Source organism: Chrysochloris asiatica, unplaced genomic scaffold (assembly GCF_000296735.1).
Source record: "Chrysochloris asiatica unplaced genomic scaffold, ChrAsi1.0 scaffold00007, whole genome shotgun sequence".
In the NCBI taxonomy this organism is placed as follows: Eukaryota; Metazoa; Chordata; class Mammalia; order Afrosoricida; family Chrysochloridae; genus Chrysochloris; species Chrysochloris asiatica.
In genome coordinates this window covers 24896727-24924636 of record NW_006408525.1, presented here as the reverse complement: position 1 = coordinate 24924636, position 27910 = coordinate 24896727, and the positions used below count along the sequence as shown (strand labels likewise).

At 50.8% G+C, this 27910-nt stretch overlaps 3 protein-coding genes and 1 pseudogene across 4 annotated transcripts; 2 read left to right on the top strand and 2 right to left on the bottom strand.

Moving 5' to 3' along the window:
- The first annotated feature begins 3090 nt into the window (after positions 1-3090).
- On the top strand, positions 3091-4004 carry LOC102827943 (annotated as a pseudogene).
- A 4331-nt stretch (positions 4005-8335) lies between these two features.
- PGAP3 (post-GPI attachment to proteins 3) lies at positions 8336-19522 on the top strand. Of its 2 annotated transcripts, XM_006832557.1 has the most exons (8): positions 8377-8557; positions 9921-10018; positions 10913-11065; positions 17456-17518; positions 18281-18342; positions 18664-18800; positions 19120-19324; positions 19435-19498. In XM_006832557.1, the coding sequence occupies exons 1-8, from the start codon at positions 8377-8379 to the stop codon at positions 19496-19498; spliced, it is 963 nt and encodes a 320-aa protein (XP_006832620.1). The 2 variants fall into 2 exon arrangements, with proteins under 2 accessions (XP_006832621.1, XP_006832620.1); XM_006832558.1 differs by lacking the exon at positions 17456-17518 and having other exon boundaries at positions 8336-8557; positions 19435-19522.
- Positions 19523-22091: 2569 nt separating this feature from the next.
- On the bottom strand, positions 22092-23511 carry PNMT (phenylethanolamine N-methyltransferase). The gene is made up of 3 exons (XM_006833665.1): positions 23310-23511; positions 22641-22848; positions 22092-22530 (listed from the first exon to the last, which is right to left on the bottom strand). Exons 1-3 carry the CDS (start codon positions 23509-23511, stop codon positions 22092-22094), a joined length of 849 nt encoding a protein of 282 aa, XP_006833728.1.
- Positions 23512-25602: 2091 nt separating this feature from the next.
- Positions 25603-26331, bottom strand: TCAP (titin-cap). Its single transcript, XM_006832556.1, has 2 exons — positions 26222-26331; positions 25603-25996 (listed from the first exon to the last, which is right to left on the bottom strand). The coding sequence occupies exons 1-2, from the start codon at positions 26329-26331 to the stop codon at positions 25603-25605; spliced, it is 504 nt and encodes a 167-aa protein (XP_006832619.1).
- Between the last annotated feature and the right edge of the window lie 1579 nt (positions 26332-27910).

The following is a 27910-nucleotide window of genomic DNA, read 5'->3' as shown; positions in this document are numbered from 1 at the left end:
TCAAGGGGTAGATGCATGAGATTTTCCCGAGAAGATCTCTGGGCAACCGATACAGGACCTGTGGGTAGCAGAGGTGATCACTGGCTCTGCCCTGCAAAGGTGACCACTAAGGGTCAACAGGCTGGGGTCTGGAACAAGTGGCCTGTGAAATGCCAGTCAATCACTGACTAGCCAGTAGGCCTGGGGGACACACGAGGCTGTGTGTGAGTGTGTCTGTGTTGGCACCTGAGTCTCCTCCCCTCAGCCTACCTCACTAACCAGCCTTGTGGTCAGAGGACAAAAAAACAAACAGAAGAAGGGAGGGAACAGTCCACAGTCCAAATTGGGTCCTGCCCACAGGGCTAGGGGCCAGGGACTGGGGTTCCTAGGAAAGTGTCTGTATGAATCAGTTACTTAGAAAGTGTCCCTCTTGGCAGGTGGACCCCAGGCCTCCCTGGGACCACAGGAGAGTTAGTAGCTTCTAGGAAAATGGGTCTTTACTACAGGTGCACGCTGTAGCTTAACCACGTGGAAGCTGTTCCTTGGGCCCAGGATTAGAGAAGATGCAAAGCCCAAACTTGCCAGACCAGCTGGCCCTGGTCATATTGACCTCCCTCAGCCTTTCTCACCCACATCCCAGGCATGCAGACCCAAGGCCCCTTCCTTTCCCCAGGCTGTGTTGTGGAAAAAACACTCCCTGTCCTTGGCTTCACTTCACTTAATGCTTATACATGAAGGAACGAATGACTTCTCTCCTGGCCAGTACATACCAGCTTGTCATGGTGCCCAATTCTGTGTGTCAGTGTGTGTGTGTTTTGCCCTTCACAACATGTGCCCTTAGTTTATCTGTAGGTCTGTCCTCAAAACAGTAGCTTTGCTGCATGGCCTTGATGTCTGAAATACAAGACCTTTGCTGTCTGAAATACGAGAGTTAGACTAGATGATTTCGGGTGGTCACGGTGTTTTAGGATTTGGTGTGGGGACAGTTACTCCTCCAACCCCTAGTACACTTGACCCTTGAAAGCCCCTTCAAGCCATCTTTCTCTTTGGTTCCTTATTGCTCCGCCCAGCCCTAAATCTTCCCACTCCCCTCAGCCCTTCAGAACATCAACAACATCCACGATGCTGAAGTACAGACTAGGAAAGTGTGAATGAGGAGTCTCTTGCCTAAAAGTAAGGCATTCACGAAATCATGGTTTTGGAAGACATTCCAATTTCAGATGGTTACATTCTTTCAAAAAAAAAAAAAAAACTTTTCATTTTAGTATCTTACTGTGATTTCAAAGGGTTTCTCTCTTACCAGTGAGCCCAAAATTAGGAGTAAAAACCTAGTCCAAACTGCAAAACTATTGATTTGTGCAAAAACTAGTGCTTTTGTTTTTTTTATCAAAAAATGCAAACAATGAAACATTATCAACTTGCCTTTTCTGGCTGTTGCTGTTAAATGTTGAGTAGGTTCCAGATTCACAGCAACCCAGGTTCCAGATTCACAGCAACCCAGGTTCCAGATTCACAGCAACCCAGGTTCCAGATTCACAGCAACCCTAGTGAGTTTGAACTGCAGGCCTTATTGTTCAAACCAACTACCTAAAGATTCAAAAGGACTTTGAGGTTGAGTGCATATCCTAAGGGTGGTCAATAACAAATGGTGGTCAATGAGAAAGATTGTGTGCTTCCTAAATTTTCATTTCAAGAGGTCTTACAGCTATAAATATGTAAAAGGCTGAGTTTCCAGGAAATACTGTTTTCATGCTAACTGGATCATCATTAAGTGCTGTGACATCATGGAAACTTGTATTCATTGAGAAAAAAGATACATACATACATATATATATGTATTTATAAGGAAGTTTTTAAAAGTTCACGGAAAAATGGAATGAAAAGATAGTGAAATTATTTCACAAACTTTTTGAAGCCCACGTATTAGGAGCCTTGGAGGTACAATGGGTTAAGGGCTGGACTACTAACAGCAGTTTGAACCCACCAGAAGAAAGATGAGGCTTTCCTAAAGATTTACAACCTCAGAAACCCTAAAGGCTTACTGTGAGTCAAAATCGACTTGACGCAGTGGATATATATATTTACACAAGGGGCTTCAAAAAGTTTGTGAAAAAATTCCATTAGCCTTTAATTCCAATTTTCCATAATCTTTTTGAAGTTCCTTTATATGTATGTGTATCTGCATTGTTAAGACTCAGTGATCCTCTATAGGGTTTCTGAGGAGCAGCTGGTGAGCTTGAACCACTGACCTTGCAGTGGTTGTTGTTACATGCCCTCAAGTCAGTTGGTTCCCACTCATAGTGACCCTGTATAGAGTTTCCAAGGAGCAGTTGGTAAGTTTGAACCGCTGACCTTGCAGTTTAAACCAACCTTATGGCCAAATGCTTATCTTACCAGAAGTCCTGGTATGGTGCTGTAGAATAAAACACTGGACTAAAAGGTTGGCGGTTCAAACCCACCAACCACACCTTGGAAACTCCTTCAGATTCATAGTGACCCTATATAGGGTTTCTGAGGAGCAGCTAGTGGGTTTGAACTAGCAACCTTGTGGTTTGCAGTCCAGTGTTGATCCTACAGCACCATACCAGGAGTCCAATATATATACATGTTGCTGTTGTTAAGTGCAGACCAGTTGGTTCCGACTCATAGCAACCCTGTATAGAGTTTCCAAGAAGTGGCTGGTGAATTTGAGCTGGTAACCTTGTGGTTCAAACCGACCTTGCAGTCCAATGCTTATGTTATTTAAGCCTCGAGTGGGATGCTCCCCCATTTGAAAATTGTTTATTAAATCATAAAGCAATCATATATTGTGTTATTGTTCTGAGCTAATTTAAAGATTTTATTTTAACAATTGTAACTAGCCTACTAGTTTTTGGAAACAAAATTATATCCCTGCATGCATACAAATTAACTGCTTAGAATAAACTCACATTATTGATTTCTCTGTTTCCTTGCCCATTACATTAAATCTTTCTTTAAGATTTGGTGACTCCTTTTCAATAGATATTAATGAAATAATTACATTATTAGTGCAAACTGTCACTTCTCTTGAGGGGTAACACCAGTTTTGGGTCTCTCAAATACCACTTTTCCCACCTACAGACCTTCCCCATGCCCCCAGCAGCCAAAGTAAATATTTTGAACATGAATCAGATCAGGTTATTAACTCCAGTGCTTAAACACCTCCCAGTGGTTTCCCATTGTGTAAACTCTTCACCATGACCCGTGAGGCCCTATAGGGTCTGGTTACAAGCTGCAGCAACTATTTTCAGCTTCTTGCATATCTAGATGAATTCTCCAATACAGCAAATACACACTCTTATTTTTCTTTACATACAGTACAATACTATATACATAATATAGTTTGCATCTTGATTTTTACACTTTAAAATATCATGAAAACCCTCTTCCTAGGGCGTCACTCGGAAAGAAGAAAAGGTTGTGTTCAGTTCAAGCACAAAGATTGTGAAGCCCAATGGCGAAAAGCCAGATGAATTCAAGTCTGGTATTTCTCAGGCTCTTCTTGAGTTGGAGATGAACTGGGACCTAAAGGCTCAGTCAAGAGAGCTAAACATAACTGCAGTTAAGGAAATTGAAGTTGGTGATGGTCAGAAAGTTATTATAATCTTTGTTCCTGTTCCTCAACTGAAGTCTTTCCAGAAAATCCAAGTCCGACTAGTACATGAACTGGAGAAAAAGTTCAGTGGAAAGCACGTGGTCTTTATTGCTCAGAGGAGAATTCTGCCTAAACCAATTAGAAAGAGCTGTACAAAAAAATAAGCAAAAGTGTTCTAGGAGCTGCACTCAGACTGCTATACATGATGCAATCCTTGAAGACTTGGTCTTCCAAGTGAAATTGTGGACAAGAGAATCCGAGTAAAGCTGGATGGCAGCCGTTTTATAAAGGTTCATTTGTTCAAAGCACAGCAGACAATGTAGAATACAAGGTTAAAACATTTTCTGGTGTGTATAAGAAGCTCACAGGCAAGGCTGTTAATTTTGAATTCCCAGAGTTTCAGTTGTAAACAAAATGATTAGATGAGATATCACGCACACACACACAAAATATCATGAAGATGTTCCATGTCAGTACATTACAAATATGCCCAAACATCATTAATTTCTGTTCAGAATTCCATTGTATGAGTCTCTCTTATTCCCTATTGATGAACATTTCGTTGTTCCCTTTGGGGAGCTATTTTAAAAATTACTGCCATGAATAGCTTTGTGCTTTTATCATTTTCACTTGTATAGATAATACATTGGCACTGCCTACCTAGGAGTGAAATTGCTGGGGCCAAATTGGAGTCCTGGTGTGGTTCTTTGGGCTAGCACTGAACTGCTTACTTCAAGGTCAGATGGGTTTGCATCAGCTGCTCCTTGGAAACTCTATACAGGGTCACTATGAGTCAGAATCAATCTAACAACATTTAACAAGTACCTAATTATATTGCACCGGAGTCCTGGTGTGGCGTTGTGGGTTTATGCGCCACACTGCAAAGCCCTTTGAACTGCAAGGTTGGTGGTTCAAGCTCACCAGCCGCTCCTCGGAAACCCTATCCAGGGTCGCTATGGGTCAGACCCGACTCGATGGCCCTTAACAACAACAACAACAACAACAATTATACTGCTTGCTGGTGGTGGTGTACTGTGGAGTTGGTTCCGACTCACAGAGACCCTGTATAGGGTTTCCAAGGCTGTAAGTCTTCATGAGAGCAGAAAGCCTCATCTTTCACCCCTTGAAGGGCTGGTAGTGTTGAATTGCGGACCTGAGGTTAGCAGCCAGACTCGTAACCACTACATAGTAGTTGTGGTAATTTTCTCTTCCAATGAAGTCCTGGTGTGGCACTGTGGGTTATTGTGCTGGCCTGCAAGGTTGGCTTGAACCACAAGGTTGGCAGTTCAAACTCACCAGCTGCTCCTTGGAAACCCTATACAGGGTTGCTTTGAGTCAGAACTGACTTGATGGCACTTAACAACAATTCTTCATTAGCAGTGGAATCATTTTGGTCTTTTGTTTGGTACTTGCTTATTACTCGTCTCTCTCATTCTTTCGCTCATCATTCTGTCCCAGAGCCTCATACATGGTTGTTGTTGCTGTTGTTAGGTGCCATCGAGTCGGTACCCACTCATAGCGACCTTCATACATGGTAAACCTCAATAAAGATTTAGTCAATGAAGAGCCCTCACTCCTGTAAACGATTCTCTTGGGATTTGCTCTAAAAATATGGTCACCTTGCCATTGAGTCCTTGGTACATTGTTCCATTGGCTTTATCTGGACTGGGAACCCTTTTTTATTTATCTTTTCTTTTCTTTTTTTCCTAGTATCCAATACAGTGGCTAACACCCACTAAAGCTCAATAAGCCTATGTTGAAGAAATAACTCAATGACAAATTTTCAGGCCAAATAAAAATACAAATTAAAAGGCAGATTAAGATTAAGCTAAGGGTGCTCAATGGGGGAGTGGAAGTGACAGGCCAGGAAATTGCTTTCTAGGGATACTGGGGTTGTGTTGATAGAGAAAGCCCTCAAGAGATGTCCCAGGGAGAGAATACTCTCCCCTTTCCTGAGACAAGTAGACAAAAGTTCCCACTGCCCCTTTCGTCTTTAACCAGGGATCCACCAGAAATGTAAACATGGTTTTTCAATAGTTAGTAAAATGTTTGATACCTGAAAAAATATTTTAATTGGTAACTCCAGAATAGAAGAAAACTACAAAAATCAGTGCTTTGCTACATGTATACAAAGTATAAGCAACTATTAGCACTTCTATTTGTAAATGTATTTTAACTCTGGATAGTACCACATTTTAATGTTTAATATAATACCCGTGTAGATTGAGGTCTCCAAAATTGGAGCCTTAAAAGTTTTAAATGAGCTCAATTTCTACCTGGTAGAAGCTCCGGTAGTGTAGTGGTTACGAGTCAGGCTGCCAACCGCAAGGTCAGTAGTTCGAAACTGCCAGCGGTTCCACGGGAGAAAGACGAGGGTTTCTGCTCCCGTAAAGATTTACAGCCTCAGAAACCCTGCCTGTATAGGGTTGCTATGAGTTGGAACCGACTCCACGGTACTTACCAACAATTTCTACCTCAGAATTCCCGCATAGGAAAGGTCTCTGCTTTGTCGGGATTTTGTTCTCTTTAAAGATAATTTCACGATCTTTAAATGGAAGCTCTCATAAAAAGACTCATCCCAGAATTATAGTAAGGACAAAATGAAATCATGTACAATAAACCTGCAAAAGTTTCTCCTTCAGAGAATGAAAACTCAATTATTTCCCATGAACAGGAAGTTAGAAAAGTGATAAGATGTGGCACCTTAGGATAAGCACTGGACCTCACGGTCGGTTTGAACTTTAAGGTTGACAGTTCAAACTCACAAGCTGCTCCTTGGGAACCCTGTACAGGTCACTGTGAGTCAGAACACACTCCACAGCATTTAACAACAAAAACAGGAAACATAAAAGGTGGAAAACAACAACAACCAAGGCAATCCTGGAGAATTGGGCTCTCACCGATTAGATTATTGTGTTACAAAGGTGCAGGTGCAGAATAGTATTAGCACTTGATTGTTTCCGGTCAGCTCCTGGAGGGCTGAATGTTTGTTTTCTTCATTTCAGCTTCCCAGTTCCCAGGCTCAACTCCAGGGGACACCATTCATATTATTTCTCAACTCTTAGAGGTAGCATTGACAAAAAATGCAAAGTGAATGGTGCTCCCCAGAGCGCAATTCACAGAAAATATAGTGAAACCTGTGTGAGTCAGAACTCGCCTGGATTGCTTTGTTTTACTAGGTCTCACAAACGTCTCCCCTTTGACAGAGTATAGTATTAGCACTTTCTACTGCTCATTTTAGTGGAAATATTTGAATTGTCCTTTCTGATGGGTTTCTGCCTTGCACAGGTTCCAGTTTTCACAGATTTACTCTACATCCTGGATGGTGCTTTCAGGATTTGTCTTGCCTTGCTGTTGTTAAGTGCTGTCGAGTTGATTCCGACCCATAGTGACCCTGTATAAGGTTTCCAAGGAGCAGCTGATGAGTTTGAACCTCCAACCTTGCAGTTCAAACGGCTTTGCAGTCTGGCGCATTAACCCCCAGCACCACACTAGGACCTAGTAAAGGTTAATTGTTAGTGATAATAGTCATCAAGTCCATTCCAGCAAGACTGGAAGACAAGTTTGCTGACTGATTGAATGAAAGAATGGAATCCGATTTTATCCTGGATCATGCCACAACTACCACCATTACCACCAAGATAAACAGGAAAACCGACCTGGAGTAAAAGAGCTTGAGGGAAGAGGAAAGACAGGCATGATCATCATGCATTTCGCTCCGAGGTTTCAGTGCAATGAAAAGGAATTTGGGGGAGTAAGGGTGGCCTTAGTGATATTTGAGGGAGGAGTGGGATACCAGGGAACCTATATTCCTACTTAAAATTTCCTTAAATTTTACATCTTGCCTATCTTAGTGTGGTCCGAATCAAGCTGTCCTTGAGTAATGGTTGTTCATTCATTTAAAAATAAAGCGCATACTGAGCGTCCTACTTGGGAACAGACCACTGGAGGTTACATTACCCTCGGTGGTTAACAATCATCTTCAGGAGGTGGTGTGTAAACTCAGACCCACAGAGTAGGTAGGAGTGAGGGTGAAAGTGAGCTTGGAGCCCTTGAGTGAGGGAGACCTGTGGGCAAAGACCAGACCATACAGGGCTCATGGTTAGGATTTTATCTTGAGGATAATCGAATCTAGTAAAGAATTCTAATGAGAAGTGACATGGTCAAATTTGAATTTCTAGTCACGGAGAGTGGACTGAAGAAAGCTGTCCCGACGACAAATAATGATGTTGGTGTTAAGTGCCGTTGAGTCAGTTCCGACCCATAGCGCCCCTGTACAGGGTTTCCAAGGAGCAGATGGTGAGCTTGAACCGCTAACCTTGCAGCTCAAACTGCTTTTCAGCCTGGCGCATTAACCCACAGCGCCACACCAGGACAAATAGCGATAGCTTTACCAAAATGGTAACTGTGGAGATGGAGGTATACAGTTCCAGGTACGTTTAGGAGGTAAAACCCGACAGGGCTGGTGACGGAAAAACAGTCCTACCTCAAAGGAACAGATACCCTGAAAGAGAAACAAGAAGGATATTGATACAAGACTACTTTATTTTAGACATAATTTAGGCATCCTCCTTCCCTTAACTCTGCGGTCTCGATATGTGGACACGGAACAGGACTGAGAGGCGGGGCAAGAGCACACAAAAACCCGGGAACTTTCCTCTAAACTGGGTGGTCGGGTGCGGAAAGGAGAACAAAGAACACAAGGAACATCCGGTTACTCCGGAAGTAGAGATTAGATACACTCCTGAGCTCCTCCGCCGGCGGCGGGCCAGGGTGAAGGTATGGCCGGCCAGGTAGTGCGGCTGGTGCTGCTGGCCGGGGCGGCTGTACTGGCAAGCGGCTCCCAGGGCGACCGTGAACCAGTGTACCGTGAATGTGTACTACGGTGCGAGGAACGGAACTGCTCGGGGGGCGCGCTGAAGCACTTCCGTTCCAGCCAGCCAATCTACATGAGTCTGACAGGTAAGCCCCGCCCTTCTCAACCCCGCCTATTTATATCTGCCCCGCCCCTTGTGCCCACCCCTACCCCCAACCCTTGTGCAAGCTCTCCTGGTTTGTTGACCTCAGGGTCTCCTGTGAATGTGAAAGGAGCCCCAACGTAATTGGAACCTTACCTTCCAGTCTTGCTTTTCCAAAGCTTTCACTTTGGGCAAGCCAGTATTTGAACACTCTGAAGTGACACAGTAGTGAGAGCCAGATCCTGCCCTCACAAGGGCATTAACCATGTCACATACAAGGAAGGGAGTGGTTTGAACCCTAAAGGTACCCTAAGCCTAGGAGCATTTGGGTTTTGAGGGAGACCAGAGTCATCTTGGGACACTGTGAAGGAAAGATTTTCATCTGATATTTACTAGATGAATACATTAAATTTGGACCTCTGTTCATAGTGTGCAGGAAGTGAACATATTGACCACCTACTGTGTCTTCCCTATTCATTGTCCAACTGTTGCATGCATATGAGCTTATTGAAAATACCATGGCTTGGGTTAGGTGCACCTTAGTCCTCAAGCTGATATCTTGTGCAGCAGATTTGTCTAATGCAATACATAGTTTGATTTCTTGACTGCTCTTTTCATGAGTGTTGATGGTTGTTCTGAGCTTAATGAAGCCTTTAACAACTTCAGTCTTTTCTCACTGTATCCTGACATTATTATGTGAAGTAGTTTCTCTTATTATCCCAATTTTATAGATGGGAACATTCAGATTAAGTGCCCTGCCCAAGGTCACACAGCTAGTAAGTGATAAAGTTTCCAGCTGTGGCCTGGGTGACCACAACATTATCCTCTCTGCATTCCAGGTAGAGGGAACTGAAAGAGCATAGGCCCTGAGGGGCAAGGAGCAGCTGTGTATACTTCCATCTTGGTTTATTCAAAAAGGAGGATTTGTAAAACGGAATAGTAGGAGATAAGGTGGGAAAGGCAATTTGGGACTTCAGTTCCATAGGGGAAGGCAGCATGGGCTTCTCTCTGGTGAGAAGTGAGAGCAAATCTTGTGTTCATGTGGGACAAACCCAAAGTCAAGTATTCATAGATGAGTCCAGTGGAAGCCAAGATCCTTATCTTAGGTGAACACTTGTTCACTGTGTATCCCCCACCCCCAAAGCACACTCACACACACACTCACACACATTCTCCCTTACACGCATACCCCTTCCCCTTGTGTATATGTTCCAACATCTCTCATCTCTCATCCATCCAAGTGGGAATGTAAAATATTGAGATTTCTTTTTGTTCTCTCCAACCTGAAGACTTCCTGGGCCCCATCCAAGCTTGTTGTGTGCCTCCCTGTGCTGGAGACTTTACCAGGTGACATTTTGTCTTTTTAGGTTGGACCTGTCCGGATGACTGTAAATACGAGTGTATGTGGCTTACTGTTGGCCTCTACCTCCAGGAAGGCCACAAAGTGCCTCAGTTCCATGGCAAGGTGAGTTGGAAGGGTTAGGGTGGGTGTATTGTGGTAGTATGGTGAGGGTAAGATACTCCCCAACTGAACCACGCTGCTCAGATAATCTGAGGCTGGGGCTCAGGTCAGGGGTGGTGGTTGTGTGTTTGGGGCAGGTGTTTCTTCTCAAAAATCTAATGTTCATATAATAACATAGGATGAGTGTGTTCTGCCTTGGGTTTGTGTCCTGACTTTCGACTGGGTGAAATACGAACTGGGAGGCTTTGGGGATTCCTCATAAAGTGTTGCTGGGCTTTTGGGGGTGGTTGTGATACCTACCTTATTGCAAGGACAAATTCCCTGACCCACCATGACATTCTTTCTATTGCTTCTCCAGTAGGGATCTGAATTGATAATAATATTCTCCCAGATTGCCATTGACGCACAGTTTTTTGGTACCTTTTGATGCAATATTATCTCACTGTTACCTGGTAAGATTGGCAGGAACTATTGTTTCCAATTTTCCGTAGAGTAAGCTGAGTCTCAGAGGCTTTGTCATCAGTGGTAAAGGAGAGCCCCTATAGGACTTGTGTCTTCTGGATGGAAGGTCTGGGCTGTTTCTACTTGCTGAGTACCTGCCATGTCCCAGGCTAGGTTGAGCCATCTGCACTGGCCCACCTGGTCTTCCTCTAAGACAAGGGCTTAAAGTGCCATGCATGCAGGCCAGGATTAGGGGTGTGACCCTCAGTCAGGGATTGGAAGGAAAGCTCACTGTCCTGAAGGGTGACTGAACCTGAGGTTTGGACCAAGATTCAGAGCTGAGGAGTCAGCAAGCGGCCCGCCGATGTTGATGCAGATGCCAATAATGACTGGTAGGTTGGACCAGTGGGAAGTTGCCTGCCCCTCAGGCCACCTCCATCTGCTCCTTTTTTTCAGTGGCCCTTTTCCCGGTTCCTGTTCTTCCAAGAGCCAGCTTCTGCCATGGCCTCCTTCCTCAATGGCATGGCCAGCCTGATGATGCTCTGCCGCTACCGCACCTCAGTGCCAGCCTCCTCCCCCATGTACCACACCTGCGTGGCCTTCGCCTGGGTAGGTAACCTGATGGATCTGCTCCACACCCTCCTCTAGGAAGGAAGAACTCTTAGGTATCCAATCTCACCTAACATGGCTACTACTTACTCAGCAGCTTCCCTCTGCTGAAGTTACCACTGGGAGTGGTCAAGCCTGGGGAGAGAACAGGGATGGTCCTGAATCAGGCCTCCCCTTCCAGTAGAGCCCTACAGTCCTGTTAGGGAGGAAAATAGGAAAGAAGCATTGCTCTTATCCCGAAGGAAGAAGCCTCCAAAAGACCCAAGAGGGCCGTTTACAGATGTAGAGGGAGATGGGTGGTAGGGAGCATGTTGGGATCACAGATCCTGTTGGGGAATTCCAGTTCCTATCAGGACACAAGACCCTTCTGGAGGAATTGGAGCAATCTCAAAGCCAACCCAGGCCTTTGGGCAGTGGCAGACACAGCATTCTCAGTGTAGAGTTCAGCCTGGTCTCAGACCATCCCTGGAGAAGCTGAGGGATGGTCCATATGCATCAGAGGACTCTAAGCTTCACACACTGCAGGTCATTGATGGATCTGAATGGCTAGGAGATCTCGCATGCAGGAAGTCAGGGAGTTGGGTATGACAGATGGGACTGGCCCGTGGAGGGCCTAGGGGACACGTTCACACTTTAGATTTCAGTCCTCAGAGCATCAGAAAGTATTGAAAGATCCCCAGTGAAGGAGGAGAGAGAAGGAGCTTCATGACTAGATTTACCCTTTGGAAAGCTCACTGTGTAGAGAAGAGATTGGGGAGGCAAGAGTAGATGTAGGGGGACTGGATGGTAGTTCTAGCTCAGGGCACAGTAGCTTGACTAAAGAGGTGGCCCAAATCGGGATGGAGCCTTGAGGAACCCTAAAACGTAAAGGCTGGATAGAGGAGACTGAACTAGCAGCAGAGACAGAGGAGTGACCCGAGAGGTAGGTGGAGGACTAGGAGAGAGGTCAGTTAGGGGACAAGGAGGAGAGAGTAGTCAGCTCTCCTGAATTCTGTTAGAGTGAGCTGAGGTCTAAAGAATGCTCTGAGGACCGCAGGAAGACGGATGGTGCCAACAAGTCCAGGCTGAATCGTAGACATAGGAGCAAGGGGTTGGAAGGAGGCTGGTACACCTCTGGGAAATCCTACCTAATGCTTTCTCATCCACCAGTACTACCAATAATTCTGAATTATGGAGCATGAACCATGTGAAGGGCATTGTCCTAAACATTTGATCATTATCATACCCCTGTGAGCTCTGAGCTATCGGCAATTGTGGAGGCAGGGTTTGCAGTCTGGGCTGACTCCATTCTGGGCTGCCTCCGTGTACCATAAGGGATGTCTATGGAGCATCTGCTGTGGGTAGACACAGGGTGTGGCACTTGTGGGGACTAATGTCCCTGCCCCTAAGAAGCAAGGCCTGTTGCTGTTAGCAGAGTTCAGAGGGTACATAAAGACAGGGGCCCATGCAGCCTGGGGGACGGAGCTGAGGAGGGATTCCAGAGAGGGCCCTGGAAGTTGTGAGCTTGGAGAGTCTCTTGTAAGTTAGTGAGTCTACCAGGGAAGAGGAGTGGTTTCAGCTGGGACTTGCAGACTTGCAGGTCTGTTTAGATTGGGGCCTGTGAGATCCTAGGGGAACTACAGAAGCAAAGATACAAGGCTGGAGTGTATGGGACCTAGACAGGCAAGGCCAGCCTGGCCATAGTGTGACTGAGGGAAGGGGACTAGAGGAAGCAGAGGAGGCCCCATGTGTCTGGCCGAGGGTCCAGGGCTCTTACGTAGTCAAGGACCTGGCATTAGCACACAGTATCCCAGGCATGGGTGAGAGACAGCTACTACTTCGTGCCTAGGCCTCTTGCAGAGAAGGGGATCTGATCCTGACCAGGAAAGCAGGAAGAGCACCTGTCCCCTTCCCTGGTCTTCCTGAGACACTGCCTGCATCTTCCCCACGCCCCAGCCCCACATGAGAGAGCTCAGGACAACCTGCCTGGATTTTCTGAGCAAAGCTCAGAACTTCCTTGAATAGACCAGAAAGAAGGTCTCAGCCTTTGTCCTCATGACGTGTGCCCCTGGTCACTTCATAACTTTCATCCTCTTCTCCCTGATGCTTGGATCTTTCATCTTACTGGTGTCTGCTACTTATCTTCCTTCTAAGCAAGAGATCGCACCTCTCAGGGTGTCCTACAGTCCAGCCTCAACTAGGGTGCTTTGGGAAAGAGCCGATGTTGAGATGGGAGTGGGCAGACAGAACCTGGAGCCTATGTCTTGAGGCCTTGAACACCCTATGGATATGGGCGTCTGAGGCATGGACCCTCTCTTGCCACCACTAGGCCTTCCAGGGACATAGCTTCAGAATCTGTGTGCCCTTTGATGATCTGATTTAGATTTTACACTTGATCTTTAGTCCAGTGTATGTATTGTATTTCTACCGGTAGGAGGAACCCTGAGCTGTGTGGAAGGTGTGGCAGTGGACCTTGTCCTGGGCTGCGGCTCCTGGAGCCAGTGGGATTCCGGACTTCTGTTAGGGTGGGAGGAGGGAGGCACTCCACTTGTCCCAGGTTACCTCTTAGTATAGACCCCAGTGTCTTTCTGAGGGCAATAAGAAGCCCCTACCCTCCAGTAAGGCTGATGAAGTTTTGGCAGCTCCTGAATTGCCATTTAGGCCCTGTCAGTAGCCAGGCGGGGTTGGATAACCTGCCAGAGCTTGGCACATTGCCGTCCTCTGACCACACGGAATCAGGGTCCCTGCCCTTTGCCAAAGCGAGGAGGTCACACACCTACCCTCTTCATCTAGCAGTGGAAGGTTCTCAAATATAGAGGGTCAGGTGGCAGGGAAGTCCAGCTCCTTTGTAGGATGGTTAGGGAGGTAGGGACTGATTGATTATATTCCACTTCTGCTGAGGAAACTTTGGGAAGAAACAGATTGAATCTGCAGCAGAATGATGGTTAGACTTCGGGAAAGACTTCCCAATGGTCAGACAAGAGCCAGTGGGAAAGGCAATGGCAAGAAACCAAGGAATCCTTTTCCATGTTGTCAAAAGCCTACCTCATTGTCTCAGGGAAGACTTGCCCTACTGGAGGCTGGGGCTGAGACCTGGTGGCCTCTGGTGGGGTGGGGTGGGGGTGGGGCATCCAGGATGGCAGCAGGCGTCATATTGAACATTGTGCCTCCCCCACTTCTGAGACACCGAGCTATTTAAAGACCCACTTGTCCCCACCGCCATGGTGTCAATGACAGCCCCGAGCACTGGGGCTTAGCACTGGGGTCGAATTCCTGACAGATCTGGCTCACTTGGCATCCAACCAGTTTCACCGCTGTGATATTTTTGTCTCAATTTTCTTATTTTCCAACAGACTGAAACCACCTCCTGCTCTCCCCATACCCAGTCTTTCCTGGCCCCCTCCAGCTCCACTCCCTTGGCACCCTGCCCCCTAACCACCAGCCCCTGGTCCCTCATATTTACACATGAGGGCTAGTCCCTGCCCTCCTGGTTTGTGTGATTGCCCAGCCACCCCGTCTGGCCCCCTCTCCATTCCACTGGATCTTGGCTGAGGAGTAGCCATACATTTGTCTTGTGGTTTTCTCTTCCCTTCATGCCCTTCTGTCCCCTTTGCTTGTGTCTTGTGTCTCCGTGACAACCTGAGTGAAGAGACATAGTGTCAGTCCATACTGCTGGGATAGTGACTCAGGAAGGGGAGGGACGTACCCTGGAGAGCCTGCATCCTGGAATCTAGAGACTCTATGGTTTGACCTTGAACATTGTGACCCTTGAGTAAGGGATAGGGGTCAAGTGAAGGGTGGTCAAGTGGTGGGTATGCAGTCTACTGGAGGAACAACACTGACTTTTCTGGGGCACCTGCTGTGTACCAGACAGCAGTAACAGCCACCATTTATTGAGTGGCTCTTTTGTGCCTGACACCTTACAAGCATCATTATCATCCTCATGACCTTACTATGCAGTCCATACTATTCTTTTGTAGATGAGGCTCAGAGAAGCTAAGTGACTTAGCCAGGATCACACAGCTAGTTAGTGGCTGTGGCAGAATTTGAACCCAGGGTCTGTGAAGGGAGTCAGTTTCATTGTGGAGGTGCCAGCCCTTCTCCTCTCAATCTGCGCAGCTATGGGGAGATCAACCCTTCTCCAAATGTCTTCAGCTTGCAGGAAGATTGAGAGGCAAACTGGGCCTCATTCACCTCAAGTCTGTGGAGAGCTGTGAGGGTCCCGGGGAGCAGAAATACACTATCAGCACTCTGTAGTCCTATTACTAATGGAATATGTACCAATCCTATGATTAGTCCCATTTTACAAATGAGGAAACTGAGACATAGCAAAGCCAAGCAGCTTACCCAAAGACACATAGGTAATGGTAAAGCTGAAAATTTGACCCTGGTAGTCTGACTCTAAGAACCATGGCCACGCAGTGGTTAAGTTAACCGAAAGGTGAAAGATGTGGTAGTTGTCTTCCGTAAAGATAACAGCCTCGGAAACCCTATGAGACAGTTCTGCTCTGTCCTAGGGCCTGCATTCTTAAAGACACTACTTTGTAAGTCTGGGAGAGGGGTCTAAGAGGAGCTCCCACACTGGGACACTCCCTGAGGTGAGAGACCTTTTCCAAAGTACAGAGTCCAGGCTTCACTGGCTCTCAGTCAGCAGAAAGGGGAAGAGGGTGGACAGTAGGCCACACAGCCCCTTCTGGTCCAGTAGTGATGAGCTCTCACCTTGGGCACATCTTTACTCTCTGCTTTCCAACTTCCAGCTGTCACTTAGCTCTTAGGTCTTGTCACCTCCCCTTCCTGCTGTGGGGACAAGGAGGTCTGGCTGTCTGCCTCCTGCACTAGCTCCAGGGCCACTCACCTTCCCAGAGATGCCCCTGTTCCTGGACCCTATCTCAGCCCTGAGCCTGCTCTCTCCCTGAACTGGGCCCTGGCTGATCATCAGGTGTGAGGAGTTGTGCCCATGAATACACCTGCCTCAATCTATATTCCTGCCTCCAGACAGGTGGGGCAACACTGGAACCCGGCCCATGGGGCAGGATGACTGGGCCATGCATAGCTCACAGGAGGAAGCAACCTGACCTGGAATAAATAACCTGACTGATGTCAGGACAGGGGAACAACGGGGTGGTGGGGGGTGGGGGGCTTGGGGAGGCCTCTTAGCCAGCCCCTGGTTTGTTCCCAGGGGAAGTTTGGGCTGAGAAGGGCAGTACCTAAACCCAGGACACAAGGAGCATTAGCAGCTAAGTCCCAGGCCTCCAGAGACCCAGGCCCTGGAATGAGAAGGCCCAGATCTCTGCTCTGCCCCACCCCAGTGCTCTTCCCATTCCCTCCTCAGCTCCTTGTGGACCTGCAGCCTACTGTCTGACCTCTGTCCTTCCTTCTACAGCACTGGATGGAGAGTGTGGCTTGTCACCCTGCTCCCCCTGCCTGGCCAGTTTCCTGGCATCCTGGACCTAAGGGAGCAGCTCTGGCCTTTCTCCACCACTGGCAGGCCTGTCCCACCCTAGCACATCCCTCCCCACCTCCAGGGCATTCCAGGCCTGGCTCTGGCTGTGTCTTCCTTGGTTCTCACTGGTTATCCAGCCCTTCCTCCCAGCCCATCCCCACCCCAGCCACCCTTCTTTCAGCGGTCTAGGCCTCTGCTGTGGACAGAGCAGGCGAATGCCAGCACCAACTCCCAGAAGATCAGGAGTTCATTAGCAACATGATTTATCTTCTCTTTCCACGCGCTAATTTCTAGGCAAAAGGCCTCAAACCTTCCCCAGGGCCTTTGCCCACCTTAGCCCTCTAGCCTTGCTCCTTGCTCTTCCCCAGGGCTTGGAAGCAACCACTGGCCCAGCAGGTTGGGCCAGTTCTGTCAGGAGGAGCACCTGGCTTGGTTGGCCACCCTTCTCCCCAGATACTTGGCCCCAGTGGGATCTGCTTGATCTCCAGGCTCCCTCACTTGCTAACTTGCTGGCTTGGGACACACCCCAAGCTGGAACCCCTCCACCCCACCCAGCTCATCCCCACCCATAGAGGCTGAGGTCACTGCCTCCCTGGGGCCTAGGTGAGGCTGTCATCACCTGCTGGTGGGGGAAGAAGGCAAGGGCCCCCGGAGGTTATTGTCTCAGTGCTTGAGTTTGAGTAACCCGGGAACTTGGCTCTGCCAGAACTGGTTTCCAGGTCAGGGAGGAACCTGTGGAGGCTGTAGCTCCCATTCAAGATGGTAGAAAGCCAAACCTGGGGGAACTGGGGTGAGTGGGGGTCCGTGGAGGACTCCGGGGGTGCTAGAAAACACACCTCCCTCTTGAGGATCTCTCAGGCCAGTAAGAGGCCTGATAGAGACCCTTAGTCTTAAAGGTGAGGTGGAAGTGAACCTTCTGGGGTCTCCCCACCCTTGGGCAGTATGCCTACCAGCCTTTCCCTCCTCAGGTCTCCCTCAATGCTTGGTTCTGGTCCACAGTCTTTCACACCAGGGACACCGACCTCACAGAGGTGAGCACCCCTCCTGCTCTCCAACTGGCAGGGCCTGTCCCAGAGGAACCCCCAGAGGGCTGGAGTAGAGTGGTCTCTTATAGCTAATATGGAGTATATACCTTCTATGGAGTATTTACTGTGTATTAGTAATCTACAATAACAGCACTTGAGCTCCACCAAGCTTGAGAGGTACGAAGGAGCCTTAACTCTTTTTAACTGATGAGACAGCTGAGCTGGAGATCGGCGTCACATAATAACATGGCACAATCAGTCTTGGGGTGGCGCTGTGGGCTAATGTGCTGGACTGCAAAGTTGGTTTGAACCACAAGGCTGCCATTTCTAGCTCACCATCTGCTCCTTGGAAACCTTACACAGGGTCACTATGGGTCAGAACCGACTCGACAGCACTTAACAACATCAGGACTGGAGCCCCCACTGTTTGTCAGACTCCAGCGTGCTCTTAGTTCCATGGTGTGCGTGTTTGATTCTGAGTCTTCATAGCGCCTTCTGGTAGCGTTCCTAAAGCCTCGCACCTGAGCACGTTTTTAAAAAATGGGCCAGTCTGTACGTGAAATAACTCTAGACAAGGGAGCAGGACACGTGGTGGCCACTGACCCCAGGCCCAGGGCCCCCATGCTAGACCCCACTGTGCCTCTGCCACCCCTCGGTATCCATTCTTGGTGGGGGGGGGGGTCCTCTCTGGGCCCAACCCTCCAGGAGGCCTTGTCCACTCCCTGCTCCCCTCAAACCCGCGCCTCCTACTGGCCTCCCTGTCCTCAGAAAATGGACTACTTCTGTGCCTCCACCGTCATCCTCCACTCAATCTACCTGTGCTGTGTCAGGTGAGGCTGCCTGGGAGCTGCAGGGGCGGGATCAGGCCTCAGGGCAGAGAGGGGTTCCCCAGATCTCCCTTCTTCAGTAGCTTCCCAACACACCCTGTCCATCCAGGCTGCCCTAAAAGAGGGCTCTGAAGTAGGACTGGGGCCCTGGCTCCTGTCAAGGGCCTACAGCATCACTTGGTCCTCTGGGGGATGGGACTGCTCCACTGACCTGTTTGGGGTAGAGAGAGGGACAGTGGCTTCCAGGACCACATACTGATGTTAGGACCAGGACGGGCGGGCTGCCTGTCCTTGTCCTCATCTGAGCAGCTCTGATGGGGGCAGGACTGTGGGGCTGCAGCACCCAGCTATGGTCGGCGCTTTCCGGACCCTCTTGCTGCTGCTGCTGACCGCACACATCTCCTACTTGAGCCTCATCCACTTTGACTACGGCTACAACCTGGTGGCTAATGTGGCTATTGGTGAGGTGGGACTGGGCCCCCAGGGGCTGGACAGGCTGTAGAACTGCTGGCTGGAGGTGGGGAGGGATTGGTGCCATTCTCGGGAAAAGGAAGTTCTAGAGAGAGTCTTGGGGTGACGGGGCTTCAAGAAGTTCATGGAAGAAGGCAGTTAAAAGATAATGAAATTGTGCCATGAGCTTTCCGAAGCCTCTTCATTTCACATGAGGGGACGAGGGAGTCTGGGAAGAGAGTTCCAGCAAGGTCCTGGGGACAGACGGGGGAGGCCTGGGGAGGGAGGAGGAGGTCCGGGCAGTGACCTCTCCTGCCCTGTGGCACCTAGGCCTGGTGAACATGCTGTGGTGGCTGGCCTGGTGCCTGTGGAACTGCCGACAACTGCCTCATGTGCACAAGTGCATGGTGGTGGTGCTGCTGCTACAGGCGCTGGCCCTGCTCGAGCTCCTGGACTTCCCGCCTCTCTTCTGGGTCCTGGATGCCCACGCCATCTGGCACATCAGTACCATCCCTGTCCACGTGCTGTTTTTCAGGTTGGTACTACTCTCTGCTGGTCTCCCTTCCTGAGCACACCTCTTGCCTCACCTGCCCAGGAGAGGAGGAGCAGAGCTGTGCCTCAATGGGCTCCTTCCTTGGCCCACAGCTTCCTAGAGGACGACAGCCTATACCTGCTAAAGGAATCAGAGGCCAAGTTCAAGCTGGACTGAAGATCCTGGGAGCAGGTCTACCCCTCCCTGCTGGCCTCCCTTCTCCCCTCAACTCTTGACATGATTTGTTTTCTCCTTTTAGCTTCTTGAACTTGGACATGAGGGGTGTGGCTCGAGAGTCATGTATCCTGCACACCCCACTGCCGGCCCTCATGTGTCCTTCACAGATCTTGGAGTCTGTTCTAGGCCTGGCCTCTCAGCATCAAGGGCAGAAAAATGGACAGGGTCTGTGGCTTCTGGAGTTAAACTGGGGGAGTTGAGTGTGCTTTAACCCCTCCAAGAGGAGAGCTGCCCCTGCCCCCAGCCTTGTCCCCATGTCCCATGCTACTTGGTGGTCTTTCTCAGAGCCCTGGGTCCAGCTAGGAGCCCAGGTACCACAGGACTGAGGCTGCAGCTGGGTACCCTCCTGTGCCCGCAGGGCACCACTAGGTGGCAGGCAATGCTTGCACTTGGGTTGCTGGCGAGCTGTCTGGGCTGCTCTCCCTTTCCCCTGAAGGATTAGGGAGCCCCACCAGAGACCTCACCATACTTCCACTCATGGCTGAGACCTCAGAGACCCAGACCAGCCCGGGGACAGGAGCCCCTGCAGCCTCCATGCTGTTGCTCTGGAGTGGGGGTGAGGCTGAGTGACAAGGCAATAGCATGTGCCCCACGCTTGTGTGTGTGGCATGCTGGGTGGGGCAGCGGATGCTCACACAGCCTGAGTACGCCGTGTGGAGAGTGTCCCCGGAGGGTATGAGGCTGGTGGTTTTTTCACAGAGGTGAAATTTATACAACAAAATTGATCATTTGAAAGGAAGCAGTTCATTAGTACTAAATGTACTTTCACAATCACGTACAACCACCACCTCTCTCTAGTTGCAAAACACTTTGGTGCCAGCGTTTACAGTGTGTGTGTGTTAGAGGGAGTAGGTAAGATTAGTGTGGGCTGGGTGGATAGATGGGTATGAGTGTGAGTGTGTCTGCAAGTGTGTGTCTGAAATAAGGTGTGCCACGTGGGGGAGGGGGACGGCACTAGGATGAGGAGATCAAGACACCATGATTTCTGAGCACCTGTTCTGCAACCTGGATGGGGCTGTGAGTACGTGTGTTCCTCCTCCTGCCCTTTACCCCCTGCCCTTTTGTCGCATGAGCCCCCACACCACAGATCACTCTCTAGAACCTGCCCCTCAGAGACAGGGAGGAAGGGAAATGAGAGTCCTTTTGGGCCTTCTCCTATCTCCTTGTCTCCTTGTTTAGGCATGGGTGGCCTCCCCTGCCCCCAGGTCCCTGCTTACCAACCCCTTTGTCACAGCCTGGACTATGGAGAGGGATGGAGGAAGTCTGAAAGAGGAGGGGAGAAAGCTTGTGGTTGCCCCAGGACAGGCGAGGAGGGCCATGCTATGTCTGCACCCTGGTAAAGGTGACCCCTGCCAGTTGGCATCAGCAGCCCTGACACATTCTTGCCCACAAGGATAGACTGGCAGTGTGTTGAGCTCCAGAATCTTTCCATCCCAAAGGTGGCCTCTGTGATTGGAAGACGGGATCCTTATGCTTTCCTCTTGACCCCTCCCTGTGCCTTCTGGGGAGAGAGGAGCTATGGGAAGTCTCCAGCCTCAGAGACTTGAGCGGTTTACATTAAGTTCTTTTGATACAGAGATCTGTTTTAAGACAAGTGGGCAACAAAGGGCATTCTTAATAAAACCAATCTGAGTCTCACCTACCTTTGTTCAGCCTATTTGTGTGGACAGGAGGGAAGAAGGAGACAGTTGACTGGGAAGGGGCAGGGGAGGGAGGCGGGGTCTCTACATAGATAATGGAGGTAGGCATGTCAGGGACAGGATGCAGGACTTGGCAGGAGGGAGCCAGCTGCCAATTCTGGGTTCCCTGGGCCCTTGTTGTGTCTTAGTCTTATAGTCTCTCCTAATCAATACAAATTCCACTTCAGTCTCCTAATTATCCCCACTGTCCCTTCCCCCACCTCAAAGCAAGAGCTGTCCTAGAAGATCATTTGAGCCTTTGCTCTGAACCAGGATCCACTGCTATTTGCTACTCAAACTCTCTGAGCTTCGCCTGGAAACAAGATAACAGGACATGCTTCTGAGTGTGAGAGTTGAATGATGCCTAGCGCCTAGCACACAGTTAAGTGCCCTTGAGTCGGCACTGACCCACAGCGACCCTGAATACGCTTTCCAAGGAGAAGTTGGTGAACTTGAACTGCTAATCTTGCAGATCAAACCAACTTTGCAGTCCAGCACATTAACCCACAGCACCACACCAGGACTCCTAGCACATTAACCCACAGCGCCACACCAGGACTCCTAGCACACAGTAGGCATTCTATATATGACTTGACCGTGGCCTTCCTTAGCTTGGGGAAAATAGGTGGTACAGAGATCTAACCTCATGGAAACTTCTGAAAGAAAGGCTAAGGTTGTTGGTGCCCCCTACCTCCCCACATGCATAAGATTGAGATCTCTGGGCCCTTGGTGGTTCCCAGGAGAGCCACAGACAGCACCTGACACTCAGCAGAGGATGTTTTCTTTATTAGGTGCCACCTCAGGTAACAGAGGATCTGGGGAGGGGGCATGGTGGCACGGGGGGCCCTGGCCTCTCATATGACCTTCTTCTGGGCCCAGGCAAAGAAGATGCCCTTGACATCGTCCACACCTGTCCTCAGGTGGGCGGGCATGACGTAGGTGCGTAGATCCCGTACCTCATAGCCACTGTGCAGCAGCGCTGCTCTCACCTCCTCCTCACGGACAGGGACTACCATCAGCCTGGCTTCCCCAGCCAGGTACCACGACTCCTCCAGGGCCCCGATGAGGAGGAGGTGCCCCCCAGGCCTTAGCAGCGTGGTGATGTGATCCAAGGCCTGCTGGAAGCTGGCAAGATCCGGGCTCACAGCCTCCAGACAGAAGGTAGAGACCAGGGCATCAGCAGGCAGGGGTGCCAAGCTCCCAGTACCCAGGGGCTGCGACTGATGTACGTCAATGGGCAGGACCCGCTTCACCCTAGCTCGAAGCTGACATTCCTTCTCCTGCCAGGACTCACTGTGTAGGGACACAGGGCAGAGTCAGGACTGTCCCACAATGAGATGAGTCCTTTCTTGCTCCATCCAGCACCCTCACCCCTGCCTGCACCCTCATTCCCTGTTCCTTACCCTTTTCCTTCAATGAGGCAGACATGCTGGCTGTACACATTCCAGTTGAAGGCCCCAGGCTCCTCCCGAAGCCAGAGTTCCAACTCCTGGCGGTTCACCTCCAGGAAATCTGTCATGGTGATGTCCTCAAAGTGGGCACAGGCACTGAGCAGTTGGTATATGGTGGGGCCTGAGCCAATGTCAATGAGGGTGTGGCCAGATATCTCACCTAGGTGCAGCAGGGGAAGAGGGTCCTGGTTCCAGGCTTGCTAATCCTACTCTCCCTTCCCTGCTTCTCCTTCCCTTTTGATGGCTTCCGTCTCTTTCTAAGTGTGTCTATCTGGAAAGACATTGGCTAAGGCTCAGGTCTGGTGTATAGGTGTGGAAGTATCAGCTTCCACACCTGTAAAGCAATACCTATCAGTGTGGACTCAACGGGCAACCCCTGATGCCTCTCAGTTTCTTCTCCTCTACATCCATCCCTGTCTGCATCTGTCCCTGTTTCTCTCCGGCCCCACATCTCACATCTCTCAATTCTGAACTTTCTCTCCTCACCTTCTTTCTCAAGTCTCTCCTGTCTTTTCTACTTGCACCTCTTAACTACCTCTCTCTTTTTCTCTTAGTCCCTTTCTGGCTCTAGCTCTGTACGTTTCTTTCCCCATCTCCCCATCTCTTGCTCCATTGACTCACCAGTGGCAAAGGTCTGTGCCAAGCAGCGCAGTTTCCAAGGCCCCACGCCATCGGGTTTGCTCAGGTCCCCACGAGGGGGTGCATAGTTGTTGCCAAGGTAGGCACGGGGCTCAAAGCTCTGGTAGGCTGAGGCGACTGCCACTCGGCCCTGGTCCTTGTCAGGGGCTTCGTCCGCAGCATGGCTTGGGTCTGTGCTGTTCATGCTGCTTCTGCGCCAGCCTGGTCCTCTTCGACTCGCAGCCCCCCTATATCTATGGCCAACCCCCCACCTACCCCACCCTGTTCTGCGGGGGAGGTAACTGAGCTGTGGGCAGCCCCAGGGCCCAGTACACTGCCTGCATCTCCCCCACTCCCATCCATCTCCCTTAGTGTCTCAGCTGCAGACACATGGGGAACTGGGTGGGGACAGTCACCAAAGCATCTGTTCCCGCCCTGCCCCCACTCTGTAGGGTCCTCAAGTCCCCACCACCTTGAGCCTCACTAGCTTTGCCCCCTCCCCATCTCCTGACGCTTAGATGTCTCTATGCCCAGCCACTAACCCCTTTTGCTCTACATATTTTTCTGATATTCCCAAATGGCCCTTTTCCCCCTCCCCCAGATCTCCCCCCGCCCCAGGGTCCCCTTCTTCCAGGTAACCTTTCTTACATCTACCTCATCTCTTTAGCAACATTACCCCAACTCCCCTTCTCCACCCATGTTCCAGATTTTTTCATCTTTTCCTACTCCCTCCCATCCTACCCCTAGTCCAGAAAGGACAGTCTGTTCTGGCCGCCACTGTGGTCGCCCTGAGGGCCCCAGAGCCGGACTCGTGCCCCACCTGTCCGATGGCAGCTTTGATAGGGGAGAGAGAGGTACAGGACTAATGCACTTAGCAAGCTGAATAGTGGGGCCCTTCTTGTGGACCCTGTGGGGTTGGAGTGGAGGTGGTGGATGGGTCGGAAGGTTCAGGATGTTCCCAACACATCGGAGGCATTGGACGGGCCTGGGTGAGGGTGGAAACCAACAGGAACTTGGGGCATGTTCTGGATCACCAGGTTTACAGGAGGACACAGTCCGGGTCTTAGCGTGTCTGCAGATTTGGGGCCTTACAGCTTTGGGGTCCCTTTGTATAGCCCACACTCCAGCCCCCTCAGGGAAGAGGGGCCTGCAGGTTCTACTCAGCCTCCAGCTAACTGGGCTACCACAATGCAAGTCTTCCCTCTTGTCTCCCAACAGAGAGCAGAAGCTGCATGCCTTCCTGGATCAAGATGAGGACCAGCCACCAAGGGTCAAGGCCTCCTCTGTGACCCCCCTTTTCTCTGGCCCAGCGAGTATCTCCTAAAAGGCCCAGGCAGCCAGGTTGGAACATGAGTCAGCTCAACAGCTGCATGGGTCACAGACAGGAACCTGACTCCCTGTCCCTCCCCCAGGACAACCCACCCTTGGCTCCCAGGACAGGGAGGGTAGAGCCCCTGAGAGCAGCCAAGGATTCTGTCTGGATTCAGAACTGAGAGGTAGGTCAGCCTTGGGGTCACTGACCCTGTCCACACCCAAGGACAGTCCTGGGTGCCAGCTGGTCTGCTGGGCACTGCCCAGTGCCAGGGGACAGCACAGAGGCCAAGACAAGACAGGGCAGCAGAGTCAGGGTACAGGGAGGAGACTGGACAGGCAGCATGTGGCCCTGTTTACAGCTCCGTCCCTGTCTCCCCTTCCCCTCCCCAAGCATGAAGCATATTTAGCGGCTCTGCCATATTTAGCTCAGATGCTGCAGCCTCCTCATCCTTTCCCAGAAGTGGGCATCGGGGATAGTGATGGGCTGGGCTTTACAACTGCAAGGAGAGACAACATTTTGGAACACGATTGAGCATTTATTGCAGTGCTAACAGAGGGTGCTGGGGGCTCCACCCTGCCTCTGTCCTTTTCACATCCCCCTTTCCTCAGGTCTTCTCTAAGCCCCTTTCACAAAGGCATCCACATGCCTCCACACTTGTCATCCTCTGAAGGTCAAGCCTAAACCAGATTCACTCTTCCCAGGAACCTCCTGCTCTCACCAGCACCTTTTGTCCCTTCTCCTGGGGCTAGGGGCACTCTGCAATGCTAGCCCCCAGCTCTCCATCCTTACTGACCATCATCTTTGCTCTTCTACCTTTGGGAGCTCAAGGGACCCAGGCAACCAGGTCTCTTGCTTCCTCCTTCCCCAGCCCCTAACCCTGGGCAAACTACAAAGCATCCATGGCCAGCAGCAACCTTCTGCAGTGCTAGCCAGGAAGGGCCCAGCCTGGGGTGGGCACAGTGGAGCCTGAGTCAGCTCTGCTCAGCCTCTCTGTGCTTCCTGGGACATGGAACGGGACAGGGATCGGCGGAGTGAGCCAGGCTTGCTGACAGTCACCACAGGGGGTAACTGCTTGGTGATCTCGGCCACATCCTGGCGGTCCACACACTGGCCACCAAGGGCCGTCTCCAGCGCCAGCAGCTCCCGTAGCTGGATGGGGGTGTCCTCGCGATCCTCCTTGGTGGCACCCAACTTGGTAGGGGTGAAGATGGGCAGTGGCAGCACCCGTTGGTAGGGGATCTGATATTCTTGTAGCCCACGGCCCAAGATGCCCATCCGCATCACCAACCAGGGGGAACGCTGCACCAGTGCCTGGCACTGCCCCTGCCGGTGGTAGGTCTCATGCCGCAGGGCATCCTCCTCATGCAGGGAGCAACTGGGCAAGGGGGAAGGAGGTGGTGAGGTCCTGACAGTAGGCGCCCTCCACTTACAGGCTAGTTGGGGGCTCCCAGGACCTGAGGGACGGAGGGGAGAGGGATTCCACTTTGCTCTCCCCGGTGGGCCATCCCTGACTTCACCCACAGAAACATCTTCTGGGCTTTGTGTCCTGACCGCTGAGGGCTCTGGGGGCAGAGGCAAGACCCTGATGGCTGGCACTCACCCCTCCTCAGGCCTTGAGGACAGTGTCATGTCCTTCCATTCAGCCCAGAAGGCCTCTCGGCGCTCACAGTTCTCCTCGGACACCTGGCAGCTCAGCTCAGAGGCGGCCATGATCACACCTTACTCCTGGGCTTGGCTCCGGCAGGCCTTTAAATAGCCCCTCCTCCCTCCTCCAGGGGCTATTTTCAGCCCCTCTGGCGTCAGATGCTATAAGCAGAGCCAAGACTCACTGATGGGGGGATTCTGGGTCCAGGGTGGGGGTTGACTTTGGCTGCCCCTAAGTCAGGGGTCAGCTCCTGAAGGGATCAAGCTGTCCCTGCAGAAGCAGGGGTCCTCAGGATGACACCTCCAGGTACCATGACACTCCTTAGATACCATCTCAGGTCAGGCACATGCCCACCTTGGCATTTGTTCTCTACCCCCAGCCCTTCCCCCTGGCCGGGGTGTGGTGACTCTCCTGTCAACAGAGCAAGGAACAGTGGGAACCGCCGCCCCTGTGGCTTCAGCATCAGGCTGCCAGGTCCTCACCCCCACCCCCTCCCATCCCATGGCCTGGGCTCAAGGGCACAGCCTGAAACTGCACCCTCAACAGAAAGGGCCAATGAAAGCCACCCCGTCCTCAGGTGTGTGCCCCAAAGCCCCCAGCCCCAGCAGAGCCTGGGGCCCTGGAACACCAGGTATGGGAGGCAGTCCCCCAGCTCTACTTCCAATACTCTGGGGGTTGAAGTGGGCTTAGATGGGAACCAACCGAGGGGCTCTAGTTCCAAATCCACCATAAAGGAGCTGTGTGATCACAGGTTAATTACAGTACTGAGTCTTACTTTCTAGTCGCAGCACAGTGTGCTGACCACAAGGGCAAGCGGCTTGACAGCTCTGAGGTCCTAGCCTGGGAGTAGGCTGTTCTCACTCCCAGGGACCAGGAATTTGCTCAGCAGCTCAGAGTAAGCTGAAGGGCAGAGAACAAGAGTGTAGCTGAGTGGACAAATCAAAGGGCACTAGCAGAGGCAGTGGTGAGCCAGGGATACCCAGCAGTGGACACATATTCCTGGTTATTGAGCCCCAAGTCTGAGTCTTGGTCTCCTTACATTTCACTCACAATGCTATGGCGTAATGAAGCTCCATTCAGAAAGGAAGAAATGGAGGCTTAAAGTGGTAGATTGATTTTCTAGGGACACATACCTATCAAGGCCTGGAATAGGATCCACCTGAACCCAACTCTAAGCAAACTGGTTTGGAAGTCTGTAGCAGGTGGAAAGGGGTGGAACATCAGGCTCGATGCTGCCCCTGCAAGGGGAGCAGAGGGAGGACTGAGCAGAACCTAAGAACAAAGGTGTCTGAACCTGAAGCCCAGGGACCCCTGGTCTCATGACCAGAATGAACAGCCCAGGCCCACTGCATCCCAGCACTGGCTGGCCTCTCTCTGCCCCCCATGTCCACCATGTGGGTGGAGACCTTACCCTGAACCCCCTCACAGGAAGCGGGGGCACATTTTTCTTTGAGTCGTCATCCCCAGTAGAGGAAAGTGTGATAAAATTCCAGGAACAGGATCTCCATTGGCTCCGCCCACTCGTGACAGAGAGAGAGTGTGTGTGTGTGTGTGTGTGTGTGTGTGTGTGTGTGTGTGTCGCACACGTGTGCATGCTCAGCCATGCTCACTTCTTCCCCCCAAATTCAACAAGTGAGGCAAGAA

Bases quoted from the DNA above. Each gene is read 5' to 3' on its own strand.
- PGAP3 (XM_006832557.1), top strand. From the start codon at position 8,377: ATGGCCGGCCAGGTAGTGCGGCTGGTGCTGCTGGCCGGGGCGGCTGTA. The intron at 8,558-9,920 runs GTAAGCCCCGCC...TTGTCTTTTTAG, and splicing joins AATCTACATGAGTCTGACAG to GTTGGACCTGTCCGGATGAC. The intron at 17,519-18,280 runs GTGAGCACCCCT...CCCTGTCCTCAG, and splicing joins GGGACACCGACCTCACAGAG to AAAATGGACTACTTCTGTGC.
- TCAP (XM_006832556.1), bottom strand. From the start codon at position 26,331: ATGGCCGCCTCTGAGCTGAGCTGCCAGGTGTCCGAGGAGAACTGTGAG. The intron at 25,997-26,221 runs GTGAGTGCCAGC...CCCCTTGCCCAG, and splicing joins TCCTCAAGGCCTGAGGAGGG to TTGCTCCCTGCATGAGGAGG.
- PNMT (XM_006833665.1), bottom strand. From the start codon at position 23,511: ATGAACAGCACAGACCCAAGCCATGCTGCGGACGAAGCCCCTGACAAG. The intron at 22,849-23,309 runs GTGAGTCAATGG...TGCTGCACCTAG, and splicing joins GGCACAGACCTTTGCCACTG to GTGAGATATCTGGCCACACC. The intron at 22,531-22,640 runs GTAAGGAACAGG...GTCCCTACACAG, and splicing joins TGCCTCATTGAAGGAAAAGG to TGAGTCCTGGCAGGAGAAGG.